This window comes from Phalaenopsis equestris, unplaced genomic scaffold (genome assembly GCF_001263595.1).
Source record: "Phalaenopsis equestris unplaced genomic scaffold, ASM126359v1 Scaffold000448, whole genome shotgun sequence".
NCBI lineage: Eukaryota > Viridiplantae > Streptophyta > Magnoliopsida > Asparagales > Orchidaceae > Phalaenopsis > Phalaenopsis equestris.
Window position 1 is genome coordinate 141,821 of NW_018164889.1, and position 22,554 is coordinate 164,374.

The following is a 22,554-nucleotide window of genomic DNA, read 5'->3' on the forward strand; positions in this document are numbered from 1 at the left end:
GGAGTATAGTTTTCAATAAATGTAGAGAAATGTGTCAAAATGATCCTCCATTCTTTGTGGGAAGCTATTTTAGTCCCATAGTCTATAGAAGTGTCAATTTAGTCCCATGCTTTTTTAATGGGGGCTAAACTAGTCCTTCCTGGGATTTATTTTAGTTCATATTAAAGAAGTATAGGGACTAATTTAAGACTTTTATAGACTCCTAGACTAAAATGGCCCCATGTAAATAGCCAGGGGACTATTTTGACATTTTACTCGTAATAATTTATTTTCTTGAAATTGCTAGTAGATTGCATTGAAATACTAATTTGTCACCTTTTAGTATGTTTCATGATTATCTACTAAATTTAAAGAGATTGAAGGCATGACTTGAAATATGATTTTGCTGAATTATTGATGTGATACTATTTAGGAATTCATTGTGATGCCAACTTTTTCACAAATTGATGGAGGTCTCTCACGGTCTATTGTGCCTTATTCACATATTTAGATTATTATGGATTGACGCGAGAACTTATTAGGTTGCGGTATTGTAGCTGCTACAGTGTCGCGGGCGTGGCACCTTAGCTGGTGCAGTACCACGCTTCAACCCCTCCCTCCCCCCCTCTCCTTTTTTACCTCCCCCCCTCTCCTTTTTTATTCCATCCCTTTTTCTATTTTTATCCAATTCCTTCCTATTCTATTGCTTGCCCTTTCTTCCCCTTTTCTATTTCTATTTCTTTTCAATTCGATTCCTCCCTATTCATTGTCTACCTTTTCTACCACCTTCCACTTCTATCCCAATTCTTTCTTCCCCTTTTCTATTTCTATTTCTTTCCAATTCGATTCCTCTTTATTCATTGTCTACCTTTTCTACTACCTTCCACTTCTATCCCAATTTCAAATTCCTTTTTATTTCTTTGTACTATGATTTTTTATATTATGCTGTGTTTGTTTAGAGTTGAGAGGTTTTTGATGATTGCTCATTTCATTTTGCTACCGTTAAGGCGTTCTTCCTCTCAGGGGGCTGTACCCAACAATGAGAAGGTGTTCCGACTCTAACTTGTCTGAGTTTGTGACCGTCTGAAAGGGTCCTGGTGGTGTTTCGGCGGTAGCCTGACCCCTGCGAGACATTTATCCTTCCGCAGCTCCTTCGATCCCACTTCCAGCAGTCGCAAATCATCTTCTCTGCTGTCTTCTAGGCCTCCAAGCCCCTTCCAACAGCTGCAAGCCACCTTCCTGCCACCGCACAAGCCTCCATGCCCATCGTGGCTGCCACCTTGACCTTCGACCACCTTCCAACCCTCTTCTTGCTGCTGGCCACCCATTCATGCCACCTTCCAGCAGCCCGCCATTTCTCAGCTCCACTCCATATGGCCGCCGACCTCTTGCACCTACTAGGCAGAGCGCCAGGCATCTCATTCTTCAGTTAGTGCCGCCGTCAGCTGCTTCCAACCCTTCCAATCGCCGCAGTAGCCCGTCCCCACCACTCCAATAGCCGTCGCAGCCCATCCCCACCAGTCCAATAGCCTCCGCAGCTCACTCCATCAGATCCAGTCAATGATGATTACCTTCCAACCCATTCTGCTGTTATTGCCTTCAACAAACCCGTCTTCTACCCGCCGGCCAACCACCACCCATCCCCCTACGCCATTGCCTTAGGGTGTATTTTATATTTTTCATCATTTATTCAATGCTCGTAAGAGACTTGTTTGTAACTTTTTTAATTCAGTAATACTAATTGTGCTTTTTCGTGGTGATTTGGGCTTTCTCCGATATCATGGATGGCCTGATGTTTTCTTATTATGGCATGACAGATAAACTTGACTGAAAAGGAAAAGCAGAAGCTTCAAGTTTGGACTCGAATGATGCCTTACAAGGAGTGTTTTGCTTGGACTTTTGTTACACTGTTTGAGAATCAAAATACTGCATCTGGAGGAGGTGCCGCTTCTCCCGGCAGTCCCTTTACTCCCAGTATTTCGGGCTTAATCTTCCAAGATGGTAATGGTGAGCCTGTTGCTAAAGTAGCTAATGATGGGAAACTTCCCCAGTCTTCCTCTGGGAGCGCAGTTATTGTGGAGATATCAAGTTTAAATAAGGTCAAAGAGAGCTATACAGAGGACACGCTTCAGGTAACATTTTATTTATATTCCAATTTGCCTCTTTTATTGTTAATCATTTTTTAATCGGATCTTTTTATATAATGAAATATTTTGAAATTATTTTTTCCATATTTGATATCAAACTGTCCTTATACCCTTTTCGTTGAATAATATTTAATGTCGAAAATTGAAGAGGAAAAAAGAACAACTTACGGTGGAATTACTCAAATGTTAAGGCTTGATATAGTTTACACCGGACTGAATTTTTTTGTTATGATTTAATATGCTCCAAGTTTTGCTTGTTCCCAACTTCAACCGGCTTACTGTTTGTGTTGTTCGTTATTGCTTAATGATTTCCATGTGTACTGTTTTGTAACCGTTCTTGTGTTGCAATGACAAGAAGACATACAAGACCTTGCTGTTTCCTGTTAGGAAAATTATTTTTGATTGAATGGGTTTTAGTTAAATAAGAATGAATCGTAACTTTATTAGAGTACATATAGGGTAGCTTTTTGAAGGTATATAAGAACACTTATAATTTTTGTATTACCCTTTCTTTTGGAACATTATTATATCCGAATATTTCACTTTTCAATTTACACAAAACTCGTAGTTATGAAGAATCATAATTATTTCTATAAATTATTAAATCTCCTTTGGTGGTAAATCAGAGTTTAGAGAATTTCTTCAGGTGGTTTGTGGGCTATCAGGCAATGAGGTTTGGTCCTTCCTCAAGTTGAGTTTGCTTACCATTGATCTATTGGCTAGTCTGTATGACACACCCTCTTGAGGATGTAGATGGGCAGAACACTTAATTTTTTGGAGTTAGTGATAAGATCTCTAGCTACTGAGTTTAGTACTGATGCAAAGGTTAGATTGAGAGAGAATCATATACTACATGAGTAGGCAAGGGAAAAAATTGCCAAGCATAGCTTGAAGTATCAAAGACAGGCTAACAAATCCAGGAATGCTATAAAACTCATGCCTAGGGCTGATGGTTCATTCAGGATTGTTCAGAAGATCCATGAAAATGCATACATGATTGATCTGTCGGGAGACTACAATATTCTGGTACTCTTAAAATCAATGACTTATTGCTGTACTCCAAGTATTCACAAATTTTCTTAGAAGAAGACAAATCCCTCCCCCTTAGGGAGAGTGATGCGAGGCATCTCGCGACTTAGAAGACATGAGAGCTTTCTGTGATGCAGGAGACGTGGGTTCGTCCCGATCAGGCGCGACGTTGTGGGAACAAGATTACCTATTTCCATAGAGTTGATAGTGGGAGATTTCCTGCCAATTGACTTGTGGTAGGCATGGGACCAAGCTAATGTCTTCAAAATAAAAAAATAAATATAAAAATAGTCTCCTGCCACAAATAAACCCTAATTAAAAGTAGAGAAATATGAAAAAAACTAAAAAAGTTAAAAATGCTTGCTAAATTTGATACGATATGGGAAAGCTACCAGGTTAACGTATCTTACTTTCGCTGGAGTCTTTAGATTTGGCGACAATGCAAAATTCTGCAATTGCGGATTTCAATCGTTGAAGCACCTACATCGGCTATGATATACTTAGTGTGATTTACTTTTTGTGAACTAAGATTAATCATAAATTTGCCTCTCTTGATAAATTGTTGAGGAGGCTTTAAAGAGAACCAAGGGAAGAAAATCACTAAGATACGATGATATCCCAATTAAAGTGTGAAAATATTTAGGAGATTCTACAGTTTTTCACTTACTAAACTTTTTATTAGTATTTTAAAAATTATAAAGATGTCTGAGAAGTGGAGGGAGAGTATTTTGATGTCCTTTTTTAAGAATAAAAGGGTTGCACACGAGTATGCAAATTATAGAGGAATTAAGTTAATGTGTCATATTTTAAAATTTTGAGAGAGGGCAATTGAGCATTGGTTAAGACGTGATACCTAGATTTCTCATAATCAGTTTGGATTTATGCCGAGCAAGTCAATACATTTATTGAGAGATTTGATGGAAAAGTACAGAGAGAATAAGGAGGATCTACATATGATGCTTATTGATTTAGAAAAAGCTTACGATATGGTTCCAAGAGAAGTTCTTTGGAAAGTTCCAAAGAAGAAATATGTTGATATGACTTATATTCAAGTCATTAAAGATATGCATACTAGAGTTGTTACTTGTGTTCGAACAGATGGAGGGTTGACCAAGTATTTTCTTATTTCAGTTGGATTACTTCAGGGATCGATTGTAAACCCATATCTTTTTGCTTTAGTTATGGATGCTCTTACCAAACATTTACAGGAGGATGTACCTTGGTGTATTCTTTTCACTGATGATATCATTCTTTAATATGACTATAGAAAAATGTCAAAAAAAAATTGAATTTTGGAAGTATACATTGGAGTTCAATGGCCTTCGTTTGAGTAGAACTAAAATTGAATACATGAATTTTAATTTTGGTAGTAGTTGCTCAGGTGGCAGAGTTGTGACAGTGGGTGATCAAATCATTAAATGATGTGTACGTTTTAGATATTTCAAGTCTATTGTCAAAGTAATGGTGTTATAGATGGGGCTGTTATTAGTAGAATTCAAGTTGTTTGGTTGAATTGGAGGACTGCATTGGGCCTATTGTGTGATAGAAAAGTACCACTGGGTTGAATTGGAGGACTGCATTGGGCTTATTGTGTGATAGAAAAGTACCACTTTGGCTGAAAGGAAAATTTTATAATATGCTGGTGAGACTTCCAATGTTCTATGACGCAGAATGTTCACCTGTAAAAGAGAAGCATAAAACAAAGCTAAGTGTTGTTGCACCTTTAAAAGAGAAGCATAAAACAAAGCTAAGTGTTGCTGAGATGATGATGCTTAAGTGGATGAGTGACTTAACACTTAGAGACAAAATGCGAAACAAATCTATCCCGAAAGGGTTGGTGTTGCTCCAGTGGCAGAAAAGCTTAGAAGGAGGCCTTAGAAGGAGTCGTCTTAGATGGTTTGGTAACATTAAACGTTGGTCATTTGATGATCCGGTTAGGATAGTAAATGTTTAAGATTCGACTTCTGTTAAGAAAGACAGAGCTAGACTTAAAATGACTTGGGGTATATTGTATAAAAAAAACTAAACTTAAAATGACTTGGGGTATATTGTATAAAAAAAAATATCTTATTTATTTAGAAGCAAATGAAAATATGGCACTCAATGGGACATAATAGAGAAAAGGGTTCATGTAGCCGGCCCCACCTAGTGGGATAATGACTTGTTGTTGGAAGATAAATTGCTTTGAATGTTGGATGAGATTTGCTTAAGTTCAGGCGAAATTTTTTACTTAGGGGCTGTTTGGTTCCCTAAGTTTTTGTTGTAAAGTAAAACAAATACAAAATTTTTAAAAATTTTTGGAGTTTGGTAGGATAAAATTGGAATGAAGTGGAAAATTTTTATGAATTTGAAATTTATCCTACAGTTTTGAAGTGGTATATTTCAAATTCATTATATTTGAGTTCAAATGCGTATTTTGTTCCCTGAGTTTGTCGTGTAAAGTAAACCGGATTTATCAGATTTATTAAATCCCATTTAACTTAAATCTGATAATTTTTCTTCGCACAATTGATCATCAAATATCTCTTATTTGCTCCGTCGGCTCATGCACAAGTGAATTCACATTTTTGCGTTCATGCGGAAGCCTAGTTATATGGGTCTTATCCTTAGGCAATTTTAATGCATCAAACGTGTTGAAACACTTAATTTTGTGAATGAAGGTCATTTGATTAGCCTTGACGGCTATCAAAGTGATCTGTGTATGGACGCTTTGTGCTTTAATGACTGAATGAAAGATTGTTTTAATTTTTCTTTGCTGTCTTTTTCGGGAAATTGAGCTTGCCTTCTGCTCTTTGGTTTTAGCATTGATGAGCTTAATGAAGGGATTGATTCAATTTGTCTTTGTTTAGTTGTTTGAGGATGAACATATATTTGTTCTGATGCTCTTGATTTGGCGGACTTGATGAAGGACGCATATCGTAGTCTTAGCTCTCAAAGTTTGTATTAGGTCGATGGGGATCGTCAATCCAGTGCTTGACACTTCTGTGGACTGGGTGATGAAAAAATTCTCTTGATTTAGCCTGGGCACTATATGAACTTTGGGATAACTTGTATGATCCCATGCTTTGCGCTTTATCAAACTATTTGGAGAAGAGAGGTTATTTATGTCAGTGCTCGAGCAGACTTATTTAATGAAGTTGATGTTTTAATTTGATGATGATTCTGATAGGAACTTTCACAACGCCATAGGTACCGGTCTAACAGCCTCCTGTTTCAGTTTCTTTTACTTTCATCATGTGCTGTCTTATCCTTTACATCAAATCCTAATAGCTGCATATTTTGACTTAGTTCATTTTGATATTTAGTTTCATAGTTTGATTCTTACTCATTTAAAGTTTAAATATTTTGCATCTTTGGTGTTGGTCAATTTTGAGTCACATAAATGTGTTTTTTTTGTTTCAGTATGAAATCTTGTTTATTTGTTATTTGCACCTGCCACTAGAAAATAAAAGTTCATTTTTCTATTATGATTAAATCATTCATACTATGATTGTTTTGGAATACAGGCCATCTTAATTTCACTTATTTTTTGTTGGCAATGAAAGTGTTCACAAGACTTATGTTCTTATATTTGGAATTTGGGTTACTGAATACAAAAATCATCAACTGTTTTATGAACGAACATTGGTCTGATTGAACTGCTAGCACGTCAATCTCTTGTTAGAGCTACTACTCTTACAAATTCTCGTTTTAGTTTCTTAAGTGGTGTGTATATATATCTATATATATATCTATATATATATATATACATACATACATACATACATATATATTATGCATATATTTCTTTCAGGATCCAAAAAGAAAGGTACACAAGCCTGTCAAGGGCACATTGAGGTTGGAGGTTGAAAAATTCTATGCAAAGAGTACTGATTCAGACAATCTTTCTGAAGCTGGAAGTGTTACCAACAGTTTAAATGATGTTGGTGAAGGTGGTGGACCAAGCGGGAAACACTCCAATGGGAGTCTAAAGTTGAACGGTGCTGATAGGAAAAAGCAGGACAAGTCGGCTCTACAAATAACCAGAGGATCCGACTTCAATAAGTGCAACGAGGAATTGGTAATTGTTGGGTATATTTTTTGGGTTTATTTCATCATTTACATCACACCTTTAAATTTTGTTTCATTTATATTTTGGGGCATTTACATACATATCACCCAATTCTTATGCATATACATATCTAACACCTATAATTTAATTTTTACATTTAGACCACCCAAATCTTTTATATCACATAAAAAATATCATTATTTTGACTTTTAAAAAGTGAAATACACCTTTTCATGGAATAGGTCATGACAATAATTATATATTTGGTGCTTTGGCAGTTTGAAGCATTTGATTTCAGGGTGATGTTTAAAAGTGAGCCATTCACACAACTTATTCATTGTCTTTATCTATATCCGTTGACGGTCTGTTTCAGTCGCAAAAGAAACTTGTTCATTAGGGTGGAGATGAAGAAAGATGATGGGGATATTCGCAAACAACCTATTGAGGTCTGTTCTTTGCATGTCGGACCTTTGTATTTTCACCCCCGTGTGGTTTCAATGTTGCATAATTGTGTTGTATTCTCTTGCTCAGGCAATGTATCCAAGGGGCCCTAGTTTGGGACTTAAAAAATGGGCTAATACACAGGTGGCTGTTGGTGCCAGGATAGCATCCTATCATGATGAAATTAAAATTTGTCTTCCTGCTCTTTTGACACCTCAACACCATCTTCTTTTTTCCTTCTTTCATATCGACCTCCAAACAAAATTAGAAGCTCCTAAACCTGTGGGTATTATTTGTACCAACTTGACTTTCTTTTTAGTATTTATTTAAAGAGAAGTGTCAAAATGATCCCCTGACTCTTTGGTGGGGGTCATTTTAGTCTCTAAGTCTATAAAAGTGCTATTTAATCTCAAAAGGGGCTACAATAGTCATCACTAGAGATTTTTTCAGCCCATATTGAAAGATTCGGGAGACTAATTTGATACTTTTATAGACTTTAGACCTAAAATGATCTGATGTAAATAGTCGGGGATTATCTTTTGCATTTTACTCTTTCTTTAAATCTCACATGACTTTTTTTTGATGTTCTGTTTAACATATGCAGGTAGTTGTAGGATATGCCGTGCTTCCATTGTCCATTCATGCTCAGTAAGTGCTTATGAACATAAAAAAACACTTTTTTTTCCTTTTATTAAACTTGATATCCTTTGAATGTATTTTTTACATACAATAGATTATTTATATCTTTGATATGATATTGTTCTTTCACAACAACAACAACAACAAACCTTTATCCCACTAAGCGGGTTGACTACATGAATCTATGTTCTCCATTGTGTTTTATTGAGTGTCATATTTTCATTTAATTATAATAAATTAAGATCATTTTTTATACAATAAGCCCAAGTCTTTCTAGGTCTACCTCTACATTTCTTAACATAAGTCAAATCTAAAACATTTACTCTCCCAATCAGATCACCAGATGGTCGAGGTTTAATATGACCAAGACATCTAAGACGACTCTCTCTAATTTTGTTCGCCACTGGAGCTACACCCCCGAATATATTCATTTCACATTTTTTCTCCAAGTGCAAAGTCACTCATCCGCCTATCATTCTCATCTCGACAACACTTAACTTAGTTTTATCACTCATCCGCCTATCATTCTCATCTGGAAAACACTTAACTTAGTTTTATACTTCTCTTTTAAAGGCCAACATTCAACGCTATAGAGCATTATTGGTCTCACCACCATCTTATAAAATTTTCTTTTCAGTCTAAGTGACACTTTTCTATCACACAACATGCCCGAAGCATTCCTCCACTTCAACCATCCAACTTGAATTACTAATAACAGCCTCATCTAATAACAACCTCATCTATATCACCATTACTTTGAACAATAGACCTGATATATACAAAATATTCACTCCTATTAATGACTTGATCACCCCTTATTACAACTCCACTTACAACTCTGTTACTAGTGCTACTACTACTAAAATTACATTTCATGTATTCAGTTTTAGTTCTACTGAAACGAAGGCCTTTAGACTCCAATGTTCAAATTTTCCTGAGATTTCTCTAGTCTTATCCACGAGAAGGATACCATTAGCGAAAAGCATACACCAAGGTACATCCTCTTGTAAATGTCCAGTAAGATCATTCATAACTAAAACAAAAAAATATGGTCTTAAAGTCGATCCTTGATGTAGTCCAACAAAAATAGGTAAAAAATTGGTCAATCCTCTTTCTGTTCGAACACAAGTAACAATTGTAGTATACATATCTTTATTGACTTGATTATAAGTCATATCAACACCTTTTTTCTCAAGAACTCTCCAAAGGATATCTCTTGGAACCTTATCGTAAGCTTTTTCTAAATCAATAAAAAACAAATGTAGATTCTCCTTATTATCTCTGAACTTCTTCATCAAACCTCTCAATAAATGTATAGCTTCCATAGTAGACCTGTCACACAGAAATCCAATTTGATTAAGAGAAATCTTTGTAATACCTCTTAACCTATGCTCAACTTAATTCCTTTATAATTTACACACTCTTGGGCATCCCCTTTATTCTTAAAAATGGGGACCAAAATACTCTTTCTCCACTCCTCATACATCTTTTAGGTCTTATAAAAATACTAAAGAGTTTAGTAAGCCAAGAAACTTCCAAATCTTCTTTATATTTCCACACTTCAATTGGGATATCATTAGGTCCTACGACTTTCCACCCTTGGTTTTGTTTAAAGCCTTCTCAATTTCCTTTTTACTAATTCGTCAGTAAATATGAAATATTTTTTTACTGCTAATAATATTAAAATCACTAAGGTCGATCGTATTTTTAAAAATTTCATTAAAATTTTTATCAAAATAACTTATCTACCTATGTTGAATATCTTTTTCTAAGAAAAATACTTATTAATTTTCTTTTTTAATACACATTACTTGAGTTAAACCTTTACTTTTTTTGTTTTTGTTTTGCTAGTTATACTACTAATGATATTAAAATCTCTAAGGTCGATCGTATTTTTAAAAATTTCATTAAAATTTTTATCAAAATAACTTATCTACCTATGTTGAATATCTTTTTCTAAGAAAAACACTTATTAATTTTCTTTTTTAATACACATTACTTGAGTTAAACCTTTACTTTTTTTTCTGTTTGTTTTGCTAGTTTATATATATATATATATAGATATATATATATATATTACCCTCTTTAGTATATAGTCTATTATAAATGTTACTAAAAGCAGAATTTTTAGCGTCACATATTATTCTCTTAGACTCTCTATTGGTCATTTTACATTTTTCCTAGCTCAGTAAGTATTTACATTTAAACTAATTTTTATAACATAACTTTTTATATTTTATCTTCTCTTGCACATTATTATTCCACCACCTATTTTTATTTATAGAAACTTTTTCTTTTAGTTTTCCAAGTACATATTTTGTCACTTGTTTAATAATGTTTTTTACTTTGTCCCATATAGAATTTATTTCTTCATGAACATTCCAAATCTTAAAATCTTGAAGTTTACTCATAAAAATAATTTTATTTGACTTTTAGATGCCTCAATCTAATTCTACGATAATGATTCTTAATATTTTTTATGTTACAACTCTTCTTCTTAAAATCTAGAACTAATAATCGATGTTAAGTTCTTAAATCCTCACTTGGAATGATCTTACAATCTTTATATTCTCAACTTTCTCTTCTTCTCATATAAAAATAATCAATTTGTGTTTTATTAGATTCATTCTTATAAGTAATAATATGCTCATCACTTTTATTGAATAAAGTATTAATAATAACAAAATTATACCTTAAAGCAAAATATAATATAACTTTACCTTCTTTATTAATCACTTCAAAACCGTATTCACCATGAATATTTCTAAAATCTTCTATCATTCTACCGACATGTCTATTTAAATCTCCTCTAATAAAGATTCTTTCTTCAAGAGGTGTCTTTTGTATTAAGTCTTCTAGTCATTCTAAAATTTAGCTTTAGAACCTATATTTAAAGTAGTATTAAAAATCATGATATCAACAATAATCATAAATGCTATGATTCTATCTCGAATTTGTTAATTTTTACAACATTATCTTTCAAACTCTTATCTATAATTACACCTGCATTATTTCTAGTGTGACTCTTGCTTGAATACCAAAGTGTAAAATCTAAGTTATCAATCTCCTTTGTTTTTTCTCCAACCCATTTACTTTTTTGAATACATAAGATATTTATGTTTATATGAATCATAATATTAACAAATTCCATTAATTTACCTGGGAGGGTACTTATATTGCAAGATCTTATTCTAATTTTAGTTTCAATGGCTAACTTCTTTACCCACATACGTCCATAATGTGGGAACCCTTGCTTATATAATTACATGATTATGTAGTGCAGACAATTTAAATTTACATTTACAGGTTGCATATGGACATATCATTGCCAATAATGAGGGAGTTGGGTCCCCAGTATTTGCAAGATGCTGGAAAGGTATAGTTATATTTGATTATTTTCACTAGTTTGCATGTGTCCTTTTTCCTTGGTAGGTATATTCTCACTATTTTTTATTATATTGTAGGAGAGATTGGATTATTTGGAGGATGGAAAAACTATCTTCAAACTACGTCTAAGGCTTTGCTCCACACTTTTTCCTGTCAATGAAAGAATTAGAGATTTTTTCCTAGAGTATGACCGACATATTCTTCGGACAAGTCCTCCTTGGGGTTCAGAATTACTCGAGGTACGAAATGAAGCATTAAATTTTACCTTTGTGCTGTGCTGCTGTTGGTTGGGAGAGGTCTAATTATTTTAGCTTGAGTGTTACTGAATTCTAACTGCGGTTTATCACAGCTTATGCAATTTTTGAAGAGTTGCAGTAGTTTTTTTTTATCTGCTTTTAGCTATCATAGCCGAGTAAACCTGAATTATAATATTATTATTATTTTTCCATCCAATTATCATATTGTAGAATTTGAACAGATTTCCTTAGCGAGCCTCAGAGTAACGGTTTGGAGTTATCTTTCCAATTAAGTTTTAGATTTGTTGCTTTGCCACCAGCCTTTTTTCTATCATAACTGAGTAAACCTGAATTATAATATTATTATTATTTTTCCATCTAATTATCATATTGTAGAATATGAACAGATTTCCTTAGCGAGCCTCAGAGTAACGGTTTGGAGTTATCTTTCTAATTAAGTTTTAGATTTGCTGCTTTGCCAGCAGCCTTTTTTCGACAGTCTTGCCCTCTGGCTTGTTCAAAAAAATTATCTTTGTTGCTTACCTTTGTTCTATTGGAAATGCTGCTTGAGCAAGTATCCTTGATTCATGTATTTCTTTTTTTTTTTGTGTGATTCTCGAACTTTTATGTTTTAATTGATTTTTGCTTTTGGTCAAGTAACAAAGTGAAAACCATCTATGCAGGCTATTAATAGTTTGAAGAATGTTGAATCCTCTGTTTTGTTACAATTTCTCCAACCTATCCTGAATATGCTTTTGAATCTGATTGGTGATGGTGGGGAGACACTTCAGGTGAAAATTAGTTTCTTATTTTGTTGCCTCTTTTAGATTTACTATGAAGTTTCTAAATGTGGAATGTTATTTTGTTTTTGATTAAAATATCTATTTTTGGATATCAAATATTCGGAGATTCTTTAATTCACTTTCAGTTATGAACTAATTTTACTGCTTTTTCTTCGTCTTGATCTTACCTTCAGTTGACTACTTATTTTTTCGTTCTTCTCCTCACATTCCTTGTAGGTTGCAGCATTTAGAGCTATGGTTAATATTTTGACTAGGTAAGTTTATGAAACTATACATTTATTTATTGCCGTGAACGTATAGCACTTCATTTTGCTGCTACTCATTAATTTTTAAATCTTAACATATGTAGTATTTCAGATATGATGATGAATGATGTGTAGATTCGTTTATGACAAAATCTGAAATTATCTCGAGATGGGAAATTATTTATGTTTTGAATAAAAAGAGAATTTGCACAGTTTGTTCAATTTTACTATATTTGATTCTTCTTTTTCTTGAGTATTTTAGGATCTACTAGCTATAAAGCTACTTCGATTAATGTTTCAAGAAGCAGAGAAAAAGTGAAATAAAGTATCATTTTTCTCTATAACCAGTATGGTATTATAGCATTGGTTTTGATTAATATCCCTTCTCTGCTGTATGAGCTATGAAGGAGTAACATTCCTTCATTTGCTTGTCCAGCTTCTGCAACTTTGCGCTTCATCTGAGATGTTTGCAAGCCTCCTTGCCGGCAAACTTTGTTACTTAAGTCTTTCCAGTCAGTACTTTACATTTAATTTAAGCAGTTGAATATGTTGAGCGGTTTAAAATAATTTCAATTTGCTCCACATGCATTTTATTTTAAGGTGTTCTAATTTTTGATATGAAACTTTTATTTTCATGAATTGAATTTGAATTAATACCTTGATACTGGAGTTAACCTAAACCACAATAAGAAAAACAAATAATAATTTTCAAAGCAAACAAATGGTTACAATCAATAAATTTGAAAAGGAAAATATAATAACAGGACACTCGGAAATCTGACATAACAACAAACATGACATACACTTAAACTAATGTTGGATCTGGGGGTGGTAGTGGTGGTCGGCAAAGGCATGGAAGGTAGCAAAGTGATGGACGAGGCAGTTGGCAAGCAGAAAACAGCACGACGGTGGTTTGCAATGGTCCAGGCTGCAAGCAAGCCACAAGAACTAATGCAGGAGGGCTGTCCAGCGCGAAGGCAGCAACAATGCAGCCGGTTCGGAGCTGCAGCAGAAAGCCTGCAGCCAGTTTGGGGTGCCAACAACAAGGTGGAATGGGAGGAGCAAGGGTTCTGTATGGCGAAAATGGCACTGTCTCTAGAGGCGGCAGTATGGTGAGTGGAAGGATGGTTGATGGGAGGTGGAGAACTGCAAGGGAAGATACCTATAGGAAGCTGTCCGGGCGGGTACTACGATGGAGGATGGCTAGGAGCGTCGGGAAGATGCGGAAGGGAATCAGGAAGATAAACATAGTCTTGGGAGAGAGATACAACCGGAGCACCACCCAATCCCTCCAATACAAGCCTTGAAGGGGGAAAGCGGATGTCGGTGGCTGTCCTGACACAAATTTGAGCTAAAAATTGAAAACTTAAAAGCAGAAATCACATATGTAAGCCCTAGATAACTAGGATTGAATCCCTTTGTGGAAGGAGTCGTCAATCCCCGTGGGAGAGTCGGTCGGCCCTTTCGGACTTGGATTGATTCGATCCAGACAATGAGTAATCGCTCTTCCCGATGCTCGCATTAGCAACATTATAGCTAGAATCACAAATTTGCTCCCACATTGCTGTAGCACTATGGGAGTCACAGGAGGAAACTCTCGCGTCAAACTTTTAGGGTCGGGGAGCTTCAACCCCATCTATCAAAGCTTCTGTCTCATAATGTTTAGGTCGACCCCGTTGAAGGTATCAGAAATGACATAATCTCCTAGCAAGTCAATTGTGTAGGCGTGGAAATTCCAAAATACATCTTGATAGAATAATATTTATTCTCTCTTGGCACAACCCGAGCTGGAGCTAAATAACGACGTAGGTTTCCACAGGCCAAATCCCGAACAAGTAAATATATAATATGCTTTTCTCACACTTCGTACTCGGCTTGAGTGTCTGATAAACAAGACTGTCATGAGAGATCAAAGTTGGAACGACATCTCTATTACGTTGGACAACTCACTAGCAAACACTCAAAGAGGCCTTTTCTCCTTCTCTAATAGGACCTTGGATCCCACATTGAAGAATTCTCTTTCCCATCAAACTCCTAAAATAAGTTTCGAAGTTGTGGTTCATCCCTCATGTCTGGACATTTGATGGTGTGTGAACTGCTTAGCTGAATCTAATATCTGAATAATTCCATATAATCTTTCAGAAGTAACTTAAAATCTTCTCATTTTTGACGAGTTGGACCTTCCTCAATCGGGGCAACTCAATGGAAATCCTCTTATCTGAAGTTGTTGAGTGTTTGGTGTCAATTCCTCCGACTTAGGACCTTCTTGGACCACCAATGTGTATTATGTTAGAGTTTTCCTTATGACATTTGCTTGAACTACATACTTTTCTTCCGCATCTGTTGGAAACTGATCCTTCTTTGTGTCATCTTTTTCAGTGTCTACTATGTTATTGCCTTTTCTTCAATAGCTCAATGTTCATCGAAATATACCACTCCTTGGTTGTGCAATCTGCTTCACCTTTGAAGGGCCCCATATATCACTGTGGATAATGGAAAAAGAGTGCGAGGGTTTATATTGGGGTCATGAGATAACTATTTCCAGTATGTTTGACAAGTTGATAAATTTCACATTAATAAGAACTAGTGTTTTTATGGATAAAAAAATGAGGATATGATTTTTTAATATAATTGAAATTAGGACGAGCCAGATGATAATGCCATAACATGACCTATTTTTTTTTGGAAAATATAGACTCAAACTCATAATTTTGAGGTAAAAATGGAGGTGAGGTCATTTGTTTGTTTCGGGAGATTTTCCTTGAGCAGGTATGTTTCTTGATGCATTTTAGCATTGCCAATCTCCTTCCCCAACTTCTTTATTTGAAATTCACATGAGTATGCATGGAATTTAGTCATACATATCATATCATGAATAAACTTACTAATTGAAAACAAATTGCATTCTTATTGTAGAACATAGAAAAATGAGGAAAGAGTCATATCCTGAGAGAGGTTCACGTCTCTTTTTACAACAATTTTTGAGTGTGATCCATCTTCAAGTTTGACCGATCTAGATGCAAAAGCTTCTATTTAGTTGACTAGAGTATTGATGTCTCTAGTCTTATGATCAGATGCTCCTTGATACCAGAAAAAACCCAAAACACAATGAAAATACAAATATTATTTCTAAAAATTCATTAGGATTACAAACAATGACTCAAACAAAAGATAAATAACAATATGGATATAACAGGACACCCTAGGGCGACTACGAAGGTGCGTGGTGGCGGTTGGACAAAAGGAGGTGCAGGTTGGAGGGCGGCAGTGAGGGAAGGTCTGCGGTTGGGAAGGTAGCAGGAGCTGCGGTCTGGGAGGCTGCAGGAGCTGCTGTTTGGGGTGGGGTGGACAATTGCAGGAAGGCCGAGGGTGCAGGTTTTGATTGGGAGTATAGGGAGAGGTGGGCTGGCTGTAGGTTATGACAGGGAGGAGCAGTAGATTCACCAGGGAGAAATAGGAAGGGGGCTGGCTTCAAGTTACGATAAGGAGAAGCGCAAGTTACGGTAGGGATAAACAGGGAGGCTGGGCGGTAGTGATGGGAGTGGCTGTTGGTGATATTGGGAGAGGCTGGGGATGTTGTGGTGGCTGCAGGAGAGCTGGATGAGGGCAGCAGTAGGATAAAAGGGAGAGGGATGTGGAGGCTGGGAGCTGGAAGCAGGGAAGATGATGTGGGTGCTGGCAGGGGGGAGGAGGGAACTCCGCACATGAAATCTGAAAGCAAACACAACAAAGACAAAAAACTCTAATCATAACACCTTTTTTTTATAATGAGAACTAGGACTTATTTTAGTTAATGTTTAAAATAAGAAGGAAAAATAAAAATTATCAAAATTTCAGATTAAGGCAAAGATTAAATAAGTGAGGGGAATCCAGATTTGTAAAGGAAAGATTTTAGATTTCATTTTTCAATAAAAAATAAAGGAAAGATGCTAGGAAGGAAGGAAGGAAAGGAAAGGAAAGGGAGGGAAGCAGAGGAAGAGAAGGAAAGGGGGGTTGGCGGCCTGGGGGTCGGTCCTCTGAGGACCGACTGACTCATGCCAAGCTGGACCAAACCCTAGGCCGATCATCCCCAAAGCTCTGCGTCAGTTTCCTAGAGTTGGGAGAGCTTCAAACTTATTCGTCAAAGCTTCTGTTGGCACATGAATTGTGAGGGAGTTGCTGTATTCTTTTGAGATGGACGGATCGTCAACTATAGTCCTAGTAGTTTGTAGATTGACGGGTACTCTCATGAATCATGTATCAAGCTATTCTAGTTGTAACCCGCTTCTTCCACTCATATTTGGCCAAGTGTCAATTATGGGGTAAAATCTGTGGCAAGGCTGCCCCCCTCTCACTAGCACCCACTTAGGAGAGACTTCTTCTTTACTGATAGGGCCTAAATCTCATTGAATAATTTTCATTCCCGTCAAGCTCTTCAAGCCCATTACCAATTTGAGGTTCATCTCTACTGGCTGGATATTTAGTGATGGGCCCTATGCCAAACTGAAAAATAACCTCTGAATAACTCCATGTAATGTTTCCGACATTGCACAAAATGACTGCTCTTCGGACATGCGGGACCTCCCTCCGTATGGGTAACTCAGGAGGGGATCTATAAATTTCATATATTTGTATTTCCCTTATTTGTGGTGACCCTGTATGTGATGTCAGCTCCTCAATCTCATAACCCTTGTAGATATCCGAGTTTGGTCTTGTTGATGCTCCTCTCAAAGTATGTAAAATACGGGCTCGAGGTACCTTAATCTCATACACTGTTGGACTGCTCATTACCTCGAAGTCACTACATTCTAGAGAAGCGACTGTTACCTCAGTTGGAATCTCTATCTCGGGGTCAAATGAAATTGGTGGCGTCTCTTCCTTGTTGGCTACCAGTGGAGAATCCTCTTTGATTTCATCTTCTCTTGGACCAACCGCGTCATTGCCCAATTTTTCAAAAAAACCCTGCTCAATGAAACAGATCTCACGTCTGGTTGTGCAATCTGATTCAGCATGCCAAAATCCGTGACACTCGCAACATTTTCTAGCTGTGAAAGACTTGCAAATTGTTTCACTGGGTAGTAGCTAGGGGGTAGCTTAGCGGTGCGATCTCTCCACTTCAGAAGCTAGAGTCTGCAACTTTGGTGGCAGTAAGTTGGTAGCAACTAACGCTGTGTTGCTCGCTTCATTTTCATATATTCTCGAGTGCGGTCTCTCCACTTCGGAAGCTAGAGTCTACAACTTTGGTGGTAGTAAGTTGGTAGCAACTGACGCTGTGTTGCTCGCTTCATTTTCATATATTCTCGTTCTCCCTTTCGAACTTTCGTATCACGGTCGAGGGTAGCCTCCCATTGAATTTTATCTTCCATGTCTGTAATACATGACCGAAGTTGGCGGATTTCTCGTCGTATCTCCTCCTGTGAAGGCTCGGGTATGTATCTCAATGATGGCATAGCTAGGGATTAAGGAGTAGGAAAGAAAAATTTTGGTGGGGTTAGGGTAGGGTTTGGGTTGTGGAAAGGATATCTGGCGGTAAGAAAGAAAATTTTGGTTTATGGCGGATGCTAGGGAACCCAAGGATAGGACAAGGGTTTGGCTAGCTCTAATACCAAATGATACCAGAGAAAACCAAAATCACAATCAAAATACAAATTTTATTGCTAAAAATTCATTAGGGTTACAATCAATGACTCAAACAAAAGGGAAATAACAACATGAGCATAACAACACACCCTGGGGCGACTATAAAGGTGGGTGGTGGCGGTTGGATAGCAGGGGGCGCAGGTATGAGGGCAGCAGAGAGGTAAGGAGGCTTGCGGTTGGGTGGGCAGCAGGAGCTGCTGTTTGGAAAGGCGCAAGAGCGCTAATTATTTTTGGGGGGGTGGGGGGTTGGAATAGAAAGGGGGCTGGCTGCTGGTTACAACAAGGACGCGTGTAAGTTATGGTACAGAAACGGGGAGGTTGGGCGGTAGTGCTGGGTGGGCTGGCTGCTAGTTACATCAAAGAGACGTGTAAGTTACGATACGGATAGACAGGGAGGTTGGGCGGTAGTGCTGGGAGGGCTGTTGGTGATATTGGGAGGGGCTGGGTATGTTGTGGTGGCTGCAGGAGAGCTAGATGAGGGCAACGGTAGGATAACAAGGAGAGGGATGTGGTGGTTGGCAGTTGGAAGCAGGGAACAAGGCAACGAACAAGGGGAGGGCGGAAGCAAGCAATAGAAGGGAAGATACAACCCACCACGGAGTAGGATACAATTGGAGCACCATCACCTCCTCGGAGGGAGAGGGAAAAGAACTGCACACAAAAAAATTGAAAGCGAACATAGCAAACACAAAAAAAAAAACTCGAAGCATAACACCCTCTTTATAGGAGGGAAAAGAACTGCACACAGAAAATTTGAAAGCGAACATAGCAAACACAAAAAAAAAAAAAAAACTCGAAGCATAACACCCTCTTTATAATGAGGACTAGGACTTATTTTAGGTAATGTTTAAAATAAGAAGGAAGAATAAAGATAATCAAAGACCAAGATTAAATATGTGAGGGGAATTCAAATTTGGAAATGAAAGATTTCAGATTTCAATAAAAACAATCAGATTTTAGATTTGGTAGGGATTTATTATAGGAAGGTACTAGGGATGAAAGAAAGGAAATGAAAGGAAAGGGAGGGAAAGGAGAGGAAGAAAAGGAATGGGGGGCCGACAACCCTCCCCGCTGAGGACTGGCCGGTTCAACCAAGTTGGACCGAAGTCTAGGCTAGTCCTCCCCAAAGCCCGCATCACTTCTGAATCCACTATCCAAGTTCTAAATCTCTCATTACTTGCAAGATGGGAGAAGGATCTATTACCATAGTGTGTCATGAGGTTGGTGGGCTATTCTGAATTATCCCTAAAGAGTTTTTTTAATACTTCAAACTATTCCTCGATGAATGGTTTAGACTTATCGTTTGGAGTAAAACTTCACATTTTCATCTCGTATTTGGTCATAAACCCTATGCATATTTAGAGTTGTTGCTAGTTGCAGTATGGAAGTTGACCGCTGCTGTTAGAGGTGGTGAGGAACGTCTGCTTGTCAGGAAAGGCGAAGAAAACAATTATTCTCGTGGAAGATAGCGGCTACAAGAAGGAAACCCTATGTATTTGGACAAATGTCTTCTGCTGCTGTTGCTACAGGAAGGACATTCTTCTACAGGAAGGGGACTGGCTGCAGGAGACGCGTCAGTTAAGGGTGTGGTAATGCTGGGAGGGGCTGTTGGTGATATTGGGAGGTGCTGGGGATGATGTGGGGGCTGCAGGAGAGCTGGATGAGGGCATCAATAGGATAACGAAGAGAGGGATGTGGAGGTTGGCAACTGGAAGCGGGGAGCATGGCAACAAAAGATGGGAGGGCGGAAGAAAGCAATAGAAGGGAAGATACACACCTCCTCGGAGTAGGATACAATCGGAGCACCATCATCTCATCGGAGGGAAAATGACTGCACACAGGAAATATGAAAGCAAACATGGCAAAGACTAAAAAAAACTCTAAGCATAACACCCCCTATTTATAATGAGGACTAGGACTTATTTTAGGTAATGTTTAAAGTAAGAATGAAGAGTAAAGATAATCAAAATTCCATATTTGACAAAGATTAAATAAGTGAGGGGAATTCATATTTGGAAATGAAAGATTTCAGATTTTAGATTTCAATAAAAACAATCAGATTTCAGATTTGGAAGGGATTTATGATAGGAAGGAACTAGGAAGGAAAGAGAGGAAAGAAAAGGAAAGGGAGAGAATGTGGAGGAAGAAAAGGAAAGGGGGGTCGACAACCCTCACCGAACCCCAAGCCGGTCTTCCCCAAAGCCCAGCATCACCCTTGAATCCACTATCCAAGTTTTAAATCTCCCATTATGGGAAAGATGCGAGAATGAATTATCCTTAAGGAGTTTTTTTAATACTTCAAGCTGTTTCTTGGTGAATGGTTTAGACTTAGCCTTTGGTTTAAAACTTCACATTTTCATCCCGTATTTGGTCATAAACCCTATGTGTATTTAGGGTTGTTGCTAGTTGCAGTATGGAAGTTGACCACTGTTGTTATAGGTGATGAGGAACGTCTGCTTGTTAACCTTTGGTGTAAAACTTCACCTTTTCATCCCGTATTTGGTCATAAACCCTATGTGTATTTAGGGTTGTTGCTAGTTGCAGTATGGAAGTTGACCGCTGCTGTTAGAGGTGGTGAGGAACGTCTGCTTGTTAGGAAAGGCGAGAAAACAACTACTCTCGTGGAAGATAGCGGCTACAAGAAGGAAACGTTGTGTATTTGGACAAAATGTTTTCTTCTTCTGCTGCAGGAAGGAGATTTTTCTGCAGAAAGGAAATATTTGGTTGTTGCTGCTGCTGCTGCAAGAAGGAGATTTTTTTCGGTTGGAAGGAAATTCAAGTGCTACCTTATAGGAAGAGACGGTGGCTGCTGTTGCTGAAACGTAGGAGGCTTCCAACAGGTTGGACCTACAGCACAGAGAATTGGGTTGGAGATGAGCTTTCGGTAGAGAAAAAAAATGGTTGGAAACAATCTTGCTATAGGGAAAGTTTTGGAGGAGGCCTGTAGCAAGGAGATTCTGGGTGCAGGAAGATTTTTCGGCGTCAAGGATGTACAAAGCTGGCCGCAGGGAGAATTCCTGTTGTAGGGAAGGGCAAAGGAAAGCCAACAGTTTGGCTGCTGAGATTCTTGCGATTGTTGGAAACTGCATCTGCATCCACATTAGAAGGTGCAGTGTTGGCCGTAGGGAGAATTCCTGCGGTAGGGAAGGGCAAAGGAAAGCCAACAGTTTGGCTGCTTGGATTCTTGCGATTGTTGGAGATTGCATCTGCATCCACATTTGCGTCTGTTGTTTTGCGATAGCTTTTATTGCTTCCTGGTGGTTGTTGCTTCTATTGCTATGGTTGTAGGAAGCAGTAATCCTGCTCGAGGAGGGACTGCAACTGGGAATTCCGGCTGCACGGAGGAGTTTTAACGGTTGCGAAAAGTCAGAAGATTTTTGCTTAGGAAGAAGCTGGGAAGGAGGCTTGTAACGAAAAAATGGGCCTGTGGGGAGGAGATTGGCTGTAGGACAGGGATTCAACCAGGCAGGAGGTCCAGTGGCTACCATAAGATCTATATCTCTAATATCATGTAGAGAACTAATTTGGAAAGGAATAATTCTCTTAATTATATTATTTACATGTAGGATACTTATATATAGGGAAACAATCTCTCCTAATTTACTAAATATGATTGACCTAAATTAGAAAATGAAATAATTATGAAATAAAAATTAAAATAATATAAAGTAGGAAGTAAATAAATAAATCAAGGTTTTTCTAAGTTGTCCAATCAAATGCTTCACAAGGTTTCAGATTTCCACATCTATAGAATAAAGAATACTTGAAGTTGAGAGAATCAACTCAACCTCATTTCTTCAGCATGAGGATGAAGGAATTGACTTTTAGTTTTCCTTGAAAGTAGATGGACCTAATTTTAGGTGAATTATTTCCTAATTGTCTAATTGCAATGGAATTAGTGCTGCAAGGGTTGATACTTAGCTTCCATGTTTATGCACATAGGCTTGTTGACCTCATTTTTGTGAGGTCTTAGTCTCC

The 22,554-nt window shown here is 37.4% G+C and overlaps 1 protein-coding gene across 1 annotated transcript in view; it reads left to right on the forward strand.

Annotated features, from left to right (window-relative positions):
* LOC110027791 (guanine nucleotide exchange factor SPIKE 1) overlaps window positions 1-22,554 on the forward strand; it is a gene marked incomplete at its 3' end in the record, with an annotated part of 66,286 nt that overhangs the window by 30,336 nt on the left and 13,396 nt on the right. Inside the window, 9 exon segments of the mRNA XM_020729356.1 lie at window positions 1,797-2,111; window positions 6,949-7,215; window positions 7,485-7,652; window positions 7,738-7,929; window positions 8,252-8,295; window positions 11,593-11,662; window positions 11,751-11,912; window positions 12,593-12,700; window positions 12,929-12,966. Of these exon segments, the coding sequence (XP_020585015.1) occupies window positions 1,797-2,111; window positions 6,949-7,215; window positions 7,485-7,652; window positions 7,738-7,929; window positions 8,252-8,295; window positions 11,593-11,662; window positions 11,751-11,912; window positions 12,593-12,700; window positions 12,929-12,966 (1,364 nt within the window).